At 41.6% G+C, this 11,341-nt stretch overlaps 1 protein-coding gene across 1 annotated transcript; it reads left to right on the top strand.

Annotated features, from left to right (window-relative positions):
* Nucleotides 1-80: 80 nt before the first annotated feature.
* On the top strand, nt 81-10,240 carry LOC104937871 (3-hydroxy-3-methylglutaryl-coenzyme A reductase). Its single transcript, XM_010754185.3, has 20 exons — nt 81-213; nt 1,015-1,191; nt 2,428-2,539; nt 2,636-2,723; nt 2,807-2,891; nt 2,974-3,079; nt 3,485-3,591; nt 3,680-3,799; nt 3,892-4,052; nt 4,410-4,663; nt 5,084-5,250; nt 6,237-6,431; nt 6,539-6,697; nt 7,238-7,395; nt 7,496-7,601; nt 7,735-7,905; nt 8,078-8,218; nt 8,300-8,458; nt 8,664-8,818; nt 9,294-10,240. Exons 2-20 carry the CDS (start codon nt 1,027-1,029, stop codon nt 9,346-9,348), a joined length of 2,664 nt encoding a protein of 887 aa, XP_010752487.1. The 5' UTR covers nt 81-213; nt 1,015-1,026; the 3' UTR covers nt 9,349-10,240.
* The last annotated feature ends 1,101 nt before the right edge of the window (nt 10,241-11,341 follow it).

Here is an 11,341-nt window from a genome sequence, read left to right as displayed (position 1 = left end):
GCCACGCCCCATTACTGCTGTCGCCTAGGAAACGGGGCGTGGATAAAGCCCTCGTGAAGCAGATGGCCGACATGATTGGCTGAAGGGTCGAAAGATGTAGTAGCGTGCCATCGCTCCATCGGTGTTCAGTCAGCCTCAGGGACGGTGCTGATAGACTGGCTTTGTGGCACAGCAGGAGACTGGAAACTGCTCCCCGTCCAACAGCCGCTCAAAGTAAGTCAAGTTTATCTGCTTATTATGTTCCTTTGGAGTAAATATAGTCTCTACAGGCGACATGGTAGACTAAATCCACCGTGCTGCGGCTGGACTTAACACTACAGCAGAGCCTATAATTCCTCTTAGAATTTTTTTTGATTTAAAACAGCCCCATGCCATTTAATTCAGTTTATTACAAAGTTTCCCACCTATTCACAAAAATAAACCAAAAACATAAAATACCCCACTGTTCATGATAAAATAAGTCAGCTTTGAATTAAAAAGTATATGTATTTAAACTAATGTCTTAATGACTTTTGGCTTTTCCATACACCATTCTATGAAATCGTCTGTCACAAGAGTTTTCACAATTAAAGTGTTTGTTTGTTTTACAGAACATAATGCTATAAACGATGCATGGGGAAATTTAGATCAATTCATAATGTTCAATGTGTGTGTTTGTTTATAATTATTAAACTTCCAGTTATGTTTACTGTTTTAGTTTTCATTTCATAATTATTTCACTATCTATCTTATTGTAAGGAGTAAAAAGACAAAATTTAATGTCAGAACTGAATCAGAGAAAAGAAAGTTAAGAACAAAAGAATACATCAATGTAGCATAAAATGGGAACAGTCAAATATACAAACATTATAATTCTCCTTGAAAAACCAATGGAACAGTATAAATGAGCTTTGATTTGCACTGTGGCTGTGTTTCCTGTCATCAGATTGTAAATGCGAATGCTTTTGTTCCTCCACTAATGGTGTACAGTCAGCTTCTCCCAGCTCACATTACTCAACTTGTGTTATTTGGTAGCTCTGTTGCACCATGCTGACCCGTCTGTTCCGTATGCATGGCCTTCTGGTGGCCTCCCACCCCTGGGAGGTGATTGTTGGCACAGTCACCCTCACCATCTGTATGATGTCCATGAACATGTTCACTGGCAATGACCAGATCTGTGGCTGGAACTTTGACTGCCCCAAAATGGAGGAGGTGAGCGAACAAGATGATTGTGTTAATTATCTGTAGTAGTGCATCCACCACCACACAACATAAAGTCACCGACCAAGAAATCTGCACTGTCTTCTTACCTGTAACTCATATAATATGTCACACTTTTGTGCTGACAGTGTACTATAACTATCCAGACTATATTAACTACTAAGTATACTTTATTTAACAACACGTATATGGAAGAAGTCAAGTCCACCATTTTGGTCCAGACCGAAATATCTCAACAATTAATGGATGTATTGGCATGAAATGACATGCAGTCATTCTGACTATACCTACCTGTCATTGGTGATGCCCAAGACAGTATAAAGAATGGACAGAACCTGAGTGAAGCAACATTTTGAAGCTGTAAATATGCCACACTGGTCGCCATCATGTTGGATATACTGCTTCCTCCGCCTCCAGGCGAATCTAAAAATCAGCAAGGATGTGGTTCATCGGCTGACCTAAGGCGGGCTGAATGATGCCTGGGTGCTTGAACAAGCCATCAGTAATGCCACTTACCTGTCAATCAAAGCGGCCACCTGTTAATTATGTGCAACCTTAAACTTTAATATAATCTGAACAGGTGAGTTGTATATAAATTCACCCTCAGTACAGTTGTCATGAACGGGGAAATTAGTTATAGAAACCAAAACTGTTTTTTGTACCAGGCTGTGAACATGTTTATTTCTCTGGACATTTTAAAATGGCCGCTTTTAGAGATTGACTCACTTCTGCAGCCGCTCGAGGATTTACCGTTTTTAGGACTTCCACATTGGCTTCAGTGCCATGGAGGTCGCCACTTGGTAATGTCCCTTTCATCTGTCATCTTATCACTTCCTGGTTCTTTGCTTGTTAGCTTGGAACCTCTCTGTGATGCCAAGGCTCCAAGAAATTACTGCACCTGCCCAAGAAAAAGTCTCATGAAAAATAACATAACATGTCATTATTACACCTGTACAGTCATGAGAGTGTTTTTTTCTGCGAATTAAACAAATGAGATATAACAGATCAGTTAGTGGGCTTAAGATTTGCTGGTATAAGTGGATTTTGTTATCTTTGAACAGAGACATGCTAGCTGATTCCCCATGTTAGCTGTCTTTGTACTATGCTAAGCTAGGCTTATATTTACTGTACAGACAGTGGTTTCAATTGAAAATGAATAAGAACATTTCCCAAAAATGTACTATCCTTACATTTCCAGTGAACAGAGTTTCTTTTCTCTTATCACAGCAAATTCTGAGCAGTGATATCATCATCCTGACCATCACACGCTGCATTGCCATTGTGTATATTTACTTCCAGTTCCAGAACTTGCGACAACTGGGATCCAAATATATTTTAGGTAAAACTGATATTTATCATCTGAGGGGACTTAAGGTCTTGTGTTTGTAGAGGAAGTTAGATCTAGCTAAAACTGACCCTACCTTCTGTCTTGTAGGCATTGCTGGTCTTTTCACCATATTCTCCAGCTTTGTATTCAGCACAGTGGTCATTCACTTTCTTGATAAAGAGCTCACAGGCCTCAAGTAAGGACACACTCTGCATACTGCCATTTCTTATCAGTATCTATGTGAAAATCTCCAGTTGATTGTTCTGTTCTGACCTCCAGTGAGGCTTTGCCCTTCTTCCTGCTTCTCATTGACCTCTCCAAAGCATGTGCTCTTGCCAAGTTTGCTTTGAGCTCCAGTTCTCAGGTAGGAAGAAATATTTACGTCTATTGCAATATTCCACATGAAATTCAACAGTACCACTGACTGATCACTACAACTTTTTCAGGATGAAGTGAGGGACAACATTGCTCGTGGAATGGCTGTACTGGGACCTACCTTCACTTTGGATGCCCTGGTGGAGTGCCTAGTGATTGGAGTGGGAACCATGTCAGGTATTTGCTGCTGCTTTGGAGAATAATAGTTAGTGGATGGGTTAGTGTTGAGAGCATTTTTGCCCTGCTGATGATGGTCTGTGTGGGCTTGTAGATGGACAGTTAAATAGGTTTGCATTGTGACGACTTTATCAATTTTACTGAACTGAGATCACATACAGTAGTTTTTTATACTTCACACAGGGGTCAAGTATTGGCACAGTTCAAGGCCATTTTACATTTTAAAAAGCTCAAAGAAATGAAAACTGGAAACAAATTAAATCCTGGGGTCGTTTTTTTAACCAGACTCCTTAGCAGATGATTGCCTTTGACCAGAAGAAAATGAAACAACACAGATAGTGAATAGTAGTTTTCTGATTTGGTAATACAGAGGACACTTCTGGAGTATCTGTCTGTACGTTTCAGGTGTGCGGCAGTTGGAAATCATGTGCTGCTTTGGCTGCATGTCTGTCTTGGCCAACTACTTTGTGTTCATGACTTTCTTCCCTGCGTGTGTCTCTCTGGTGCTGGAGGTAAGGGTGCAGCATTTCATTGCATGTGTGCACACATGTACATGTGTTTAGATCAGATTAATTAATTGTGTTGTATTTGCTCCTGTAGTTGTCCCGTGAGAGTCAGGAGGGCCATCCCATCTGGCAGTTGAGCCACTTCTCCAGAGTGATGGAGGAGGAGGAGGACAACAAACCCAACCCTGTAACCCAGAGGGTCAAAATGATCATGGTAATACCACTCTTTCTTCATCTGTCTGGTCTGCTTGTTATTATTGAACAGTTTGATTCAAGTGTGATGCCTCCTCTCTGCTCTGTGTGTAGTCTCTTGGTCTGGTGATGGTTCACGCCCACAGCCGCTGGATCGCTGAGCCTTTGTCCATTAACACCACAGTGGGAATCCCACAGGTTGGCATGGAACTGGACCACCTTTCGCCCAGGAGGATTGAGCCAGAGAAACCACTTTGGCACTTCTACCTCACCAGGTGAGGCCAATGATATGCTTGCTTTTAACTCTGCATTCCCTGCAGTGGTACAAAGCATTAGTTGTGTGTCCTCAAAAAGAAATGCTCTGCATTCCCAAAGGAAATGCAATTAAGCTTGAGAAGTGGTGACTGTGAAGAATGTGAAGTAACAATATTTAGTTGTGTAAAGAACAATGTTATTGATAACCAACATGTTCATGGTCTGATGATACCAATAAAGCTAGTCTTTATACTACAAGTGTTGCTTGGACATACGCAAAGTTGTTGGTTGGTAAAATTTCTATCTAGTTTTACAAAACAAACTTTCTGATTTCAGCATCAATAATAAAACTTGTAATTGTCACTTTTCCCCTACAGGATGATAACCATGGACATAGAGCAGGTCATCTGTCTGGCTTTGGCTCTGCTGCTGGCTATCAAGTACATCTTTTTTGAACAGGCTGAGATGGAGTCTACTCTGTCACTGAAGAACCCCATTACTATGTCTGCCCCTGTCCTGACCCCACGAAGGCCAGTTGAGACCTGCTGCAGGAGGGAGCCGTACACTCCACAACCCCTGGTTCCCACTCAGAGCCCAGGTGTCCCAGCACCCATCAACAATGCAGAGAGAGGTGTGTCTGTGCTCAGTCAGTATGTTTACATGCAGCAAAAAATTCGAATTTCTGATCGTATCAGACATAGTTTGTACTTTTAAAATTCTTGTAAACACCTTAGTCCGACCTACTTCAGACCTACTTCGGACCATAATGCACATTTAAAAATTGGATAAGAACACCTAGATAATTTGTACATAGTCGGCATTTTAACACCATAGATTTTGCATTCCGTACATGCTCGAGCGAGAATTTCTGCTGGGGCTTTCACCTGATTCTCTTAACGGCATGTACACTTATACTTCCAGTCTTATGCACGTCTTTATCTGATACGATCAGAAATTAAATTTTTTTTGCTGCATGCAAACGTACTGAGTGATGCTGTAACCGATAAACGTGTGTAGTGCTGTGGTATCGAATTTCATATTGTTCCCCTAGATGAGGTTATCCGGCCCCTGTCAGCCCCGGCTGCTGATCCCAGGCCAAAGAGCTTCTTTGTCGTTGGAGAGGAAGAGGAAGAACTTGAGTCTGAGAACAATCAGCTGAGCCTCCCCCCAAAGCCCAGAGGCCTGGAAGAATGTGTGGCCATCCTCAACAACCCTGAGGTGAGACATGTACATGAACCCATGAAACCTCCCTTTGATAACTCGGCTAACCTCTTCTCAGATGGTTACATCACCTCAGTCTGCTTCGGTCGGGGAGCCATATCCCACCAAGTAGACTGCAGAGTTTGAGGCAGTTGTGTGATTTAACTACACTGTAATGAGCTTAGTCACGCCATAATCTCTCTGAGGATGAACCAATTAGAGCATGACGGCAGTAGAAAAGACACTTGCACTGATTCCACTGCTCTGTGTGTCCTCACATCCACTCAGCTCACCTTTGCATTTTTTCACACTTCTGAGGTTTCATTTCACCCAGACTACATGGAACATTTCTACTCGTAAGATGTGTGACTATGACTATGAAATGCAATATTTGTACAAATGATAATGACAAGTAGACAGAAATTAATTTTTTAAATGATCAGAAGCAGAGGCATTAAGGCTACCATTTAAGTATCATAGCAGGTGATGGTGATAGTACAAATAAAACATATGTATAAAATATGTACTGTATATAGTAGAGATGCACCAATCAGACATTGGTATGGCATATCTATTCGACACTGACCCAGATGGCAGAATCGGCTATCAGGGTTAGGGTTACAACAGGGTGACAACATGAATGTACACATCACAGCTGAGTAGACTTGCCTGTCCTGGAGATGTTGACCGTGTCTCTGAAACTTGTCATCTCCACATGAGCATCCGCACTATCTCTTACTGCTGTACTCAACTGTATTTATACCTCACCACCCAGCACTAAAACCAATTATTTATTATATTTATTATATTAATATATATGATAAAACAGTATATAATAGTAAACAACTATTTGATGTATTTGTTAAATTTTGTTTCATGAAATTTGGAAAGAGGTGAAATCAACCTGATGATTCCTTACACGCTCATCCCATGCTGAACTCAGTAAATTTTGAAGTGGAGCCACTGAAAAACAGTAGGTCACTGCATGATTGTGTCTCTTGCAGCTGGGTCCTCGTTTCCTGAGCGATGCTGAGGTGATGCTGCTGGTCAACTCCAAACACATCCCTGCATACAAACTGGAGGTCATGATGGAGAGACCAGAGAGAGGAGTGGCCATACGAAGGAAAATGATCTCTGCAAAGCTCCCCTCTCCTTCTGCGCTCTCTTCCCTGCCATACACAGACTATGACTACTCCAAGGTGCGCACACACACACACACACACACACACACACACACACACACACATACATAGAAAACTGAAAACTTTCTGTTCTGTACAAGCTCATAAAAAATTCTGTCTTTCAGGTTATGGGTGCCTGCTGTGAGAATGTGATTGGCTACATGCCTGTACCGGTGGGTGTGGCTGGTCCTCTGCACCTGGATGGAAAGCAGTTTCAGGTTCCTATGGCAACCACAGAGGGTTGCTTGGTTGCCAGTACCAACCGTGGCTGTCGAGCAATTGCTGTAAGTGTTCCCCTAAAGATGCTGATAGGATCTTACAGAACAACTACTGAAACTAATTGAAAAACTCCACTGCATTCTCTAGTCTAGTTTGTGAGTTTTTATATTAAAATATTGAACCATACAATCACTGTTGCCAACAGTCTGCCAAGTGATTTTCATGTGAATGACAATAAATGAAAACCTGTGGAACACAGCTGCATAATTTCCGAAGTCCTTGGCTGTGATGCAGGGTGTAAAGTATTTGTATTAAATAGAACATATGTACATATACCACCTCTTAAAAAATAGATGGATGATATATACATTTGAATTATAAGTACACAATGTATACAATGTAGTGTGAGATTGTTATGGTTGAGTCAACAAAGCTTTAGACTCGTCTTTAGATAGGGGAGACACTGACAAGTGATTATGGGCACATTGGATCACACTCATGTGGGTCATAGTGGGAAGTGACTTATTCTGTTTAGGCCTTTTCTACAACATCACTGTGTGATAATATGTACTGTACCTCGTGGCCCTGTCCCTGTTATGCCGTAGCTGGGAGGCGGAGCCAGCAGTCGTATCATGGCTGACAGCATGACTCGAGGCCCTGTAGTCAGGCTGCCCTCTGCCTGCCAGGCCGCTGAGGTGAAGGCCTGGCTGGAGAGCACAGACGGATTTCAGGCCATCAAAGATGCCTTTGACAACACCAGCAGGTAAAACTTGAAAGCTGCCATGGACCCAACTAAAAATTAGAGAATGGGCTATGTGTTTGTTGTATGTTGACATGTCTTTATGTTACGTTTCTGTTGACAGGTTTGCTCGGCTCCAGAAGCTGCTGGTTGGTCTGGCAGGGAGAAATCTCTACATCCGCTTCCATTCCAAGACTGGTGATGCCATGGGGATGAATATGATCTCCAAGGTATCCTGAAATTAACATAATATACATATTAAATAAATGTTATCAGAATGTTGCACCTTACCACACTGCAGAAAAGTGTAAGACATGCAATCCCAGTGTATCTCATGTATGGAGATTAACACTCTACCTGCAGGGTACAGAGCAGGCTCTGAGCAGACTGCAGCAACACTTCCCAGAGCTGCAGGTGGTGGCTGTCAGTGGAAACTACTGCACCGACAAGAAACCAGCCGCCATCAATTGGATCGAAGGCAGGGGAAAGTCTGCTGTCTGTGAGGCCACCATACCTGCTAAAGTGGTCAGAGAGGTAGGCAGAGCAAAACATTAAAACACACCAGGGAAAAGAATGAATGGCCGATCTTGGTGGCATTTCATGATCTGCTAAATTCTGTTCTGTATTTTTGTGTGATATGAGTTCAGTTTATCCTTCAGTATTAGTTGTAACCTATTCATTTAAATAATATATCTCTGTGCTGCAGGTTTTGAAAACAACGACAGGAGCTCTGGTGGAGGTGAACATCAGTAAGAACCTTGTGGGCTCAGCCATGGCAGGTTGCATCGGTGGATATAACGCACATGCAGCCAACCTAGTGGCTGCCATCTACATAGCCTGTGGTCAGGTAAAAGGAGTTCAAAGAAACTGTTGTGCTTCCATTTACTTCAATGTATTCCTATGTTAATGTGTGTGTGTGTGTGTCCAGGATCCAGCCCAGTCAGTAGGCAGCAGTAACTGCATCACTCTGATGGAGGCAACAGGACCGACAGGGGAGGATCTATACATCAGCTGCACTATGCCCTCCATAGAGCTAGGCACTGTAGGAGGAGGCACCAACCTGCCCCCCCAGCAAGCCTGCCTCCGGGTACACACACACACACGCGCACACACACACATTTAAGATAACTTATGTTACTACAGTTCCACCAATAGAAAAAAAGTTTCCTCAGTATTGTCTGCAGTATTTTGGATTTCTGCAAAGTTTTGGTGATTGCAACCCGTGTGTGTGTGTGTGTGTGTGTGTGTGTGTGTGTGTGTGTGTGTGTGTGTGTGTGTGTGCGCGCGCACAGATGCTGGGCGTACAGGGTGCCAGTCAGGACTGTCCAGGGGAGAATGCCCGGCAGCTGGCCAGAGTTGTGTGTGCCACTGTGCTGGCAGGAGAACTCTCACTGATGGCTGCTCTGGCTGCTGGCCACCTGGTCAAGAGTCACATGACACACAACAGGTAAGAACAAGCAGCCCTAATTTACAGAAGATATCAGAAAATAATCAGAAAGTTTGGTGTATGCCAAAGACAAAAGAGTCATCAAATGTGTTTGCCATATCAGTGAGTTCTGCCATGTTTGTCAGTGTCTCCATCTTTACATAACACCACAGCTGATTTTTAATCTGCTGGTTACAAATATCTTTGTTGAATGTAACAAAAATGTGAAAAGGCTTGCAAAAATCTTTGATCCCAACACCACCTGCACCACTGTGTGTTCAGCACTTAAAGGCTAGTATAGATAGCAGCATACCTCTTATACTTATGTATACAGTTAGCTCGTAAGCAGGATTTTTTTGAACGGTACTTAAACTACTCCTGAGCAAAAATATAAAAGCAACCCTTATGTTTTTGCTCCTATTTTTTATGTGTTGAAGTTAAAGATGCAAAACTAAACAAAGTGTGATGAAGTCTGATCTAACTGTTCTGTGTGTAGATCCAAGGTGAACCTACAGGAAACTCCAGGAACGTGCACCACAAAAGCCTCTTGAGAACCTGAAAGCAGCGCTACACTAGCTCACAGAGCAGTAAACCTGGGAAAGATGGACAATTTGAAATGGACTAATAATTTTGTTCAATGAAAACAGACCTCAGAAGTCTTCCAAGTGCTTTCAAAGAGACACTGGTTTCTTTTGACCAATCACTATGTTGGATAGGAAAGGATCCATATAAGCTAATCAGACTATTCTGTGGGACTATATTAATTTTCTGTGTTTTATGGAGCTTTTATTTCTACATTTAAGAATGCTATCAGGTTTTGGGTTCAAATGAATCATTTCTGCTTCCCTGATGCCAAATGAAGCAACTTTGTGACCTAAGCAGTGAATGTTTGTGGTTGTCAGTGGGAACTTCAGAACAATGCTGCTTACTACAGATTCTGCATCATTTCATTTCTTCATCAGGGGGGTTTGTGAACAAGAATGTAGTGTCATAGTTTGAAGCAGCCCACACAACTGTGTGAACTCAGCAGTATCGCAAAGCAGACTTGAGTCCTGGTTCTACCAAAAAAGACTTAAGTAAGTTTTAGAATATGGAAGAATATAGCAGAAATGGTATATAAGCTTCGTAACGAGTCTATCATAGCAGGATAACTAAAAAAAGGCTACAAGTGCCTGATGAGACTTTACAACAAATCATCAGTCCCTTCATTCTGAGATTAGATTGTAAAACTAACCTTTGCACTTAGCACATTTCCAGTACTAACTATCAAAGTAAAGTGTGTTCCAGTGCCCATTTACTACTGTACATGTGCGTGCGTGTGTGTGTGTGTGTGTGTGTGTTTGTGTGCGTGCTTGTGTGTGTGTTCAGTCATAGTGTGTTTTCCTGTTCCAGTGGATGGCAAATATTTTGGATATATTTTGTAATAAATACAAGATGGCTTTACAATGACATTGCACTGTTTTTATTAATGATTTGTCATAAATTGCACATGAGCTGGAACATGGAATTTACACTAACGTGACAGTAAACACACCATTGGCCTTGACACTGAATAGCTAAAGTTCATTGGTTTGTATCTAATCTTTGAAGCGCCCACGATTCACGTGTATCAGGTGAATCATGAAAACTACATCCAGAAGCTTTGTGTGGTAGAGTTTCATTTCATAGATTATTGACTACCACATTCATAAATAGAAATGTTATTGCTGGGGCCCTAACTAATTGTATATTTTGCCAGGGTAACTTTTTCCATAAAAAGTGCAATATTTAGTGCTACTACATTATCTTGATGCCCTGTCTTGTAAAGACATTCAAAAGAGTGAGGGATTCATAATTATTATCTATTCATGTACTGTTGCCCATAAAGCTGGAATAATATTGTTTTCAGACACATTCCTCTTTTTATTCCTATTTATACACATCAGGTCAATTGTGATTAAATTTTCACTGCGATATGTTTGGAAGAGATTGATCAATAAAGTTTTGAGAAGATACTCTTTATCAAGAATAAATCACATTGTCACAGTCATTTCAGGAGAAGAGGTCAAAATATTTTGTTTATTTTATTTTATTGGCAGCAACGTATTATTATTATTATACACTGATACAACCATTAATAAATATGGTGCTGAAATTTTTTTTTATAAATAATATTCTTAAATATATTTTGCAGTGCACTGAGGGGAGACAGGGTAGTCCCTGTTGTGGTCATTGTGGCCCTGCTCAACATTTAAACCTCTGCTATATATATATATATATATAGAGGATGTATAGACAGGCCATGCAAGAGATCCTCCACTGATCTCTTGCCTGGCCCTCGCCAGAGAAGCTGCCAGCCAATCAGATGAGGGCCCAACACATCTCACCAGTTGTGAGTGCACTGATTGGCCAAGCCCTGGTAAGACAGCTGCAGGGCGGATTCATGAATAATGAGTAAAACCTGGTCCAGTGTTCAGAAATAGGACAGGCAAGAATTTAAAGACACATGTCTAGTTTTGCTAGACATGTTAGTTTTGCTTTCTGACACTTTGGGTACATGAATTA

The sequence above is a fragment of the Larimichthys crocea genome, chromosome XV (genome assembly GCF_000972845.2).
Source record: "Larimichthys crocea isolate SSNF chromosome XV, L_crocea_2.0, whole genome shotgun sequence".
In the NCBI taxonomy this organism is placed as follows: domain Eukaryota; kingdom Metazoa; phylum Chordata; class Actinopteri; family Sciaenidae; genus Larimichthys; species Larimichthys crocea.
Note: the sequence above shows the minus strand (reverse complement) of the source record. Positions and strands in the feature narration are given on the sequence as shown.

Coding starts and splice junctions, on each gene's coding strand:
- LOC104937871 (XM_010754185.3), top strand. CDS start 1,027: ATGCTGACCCGTCTGTTCCGTATGCATGGCCTTCTGGTGGCCTCCCAC. Junction 6,432..6,538: donor CAGACTATGACTACTCCAAG/GTGCGCACACAC, acceptor TCTGTCTTTCAG/GTTATGGGTGCCTGCTGTGA. Junction 7,396..7,495: donor GCCTTTGACAACACCAGCAG/GTAAAACTTGAA, acceptor TTCTGTTGACAG/GTTTGCTCGGCTCCAGAAGC.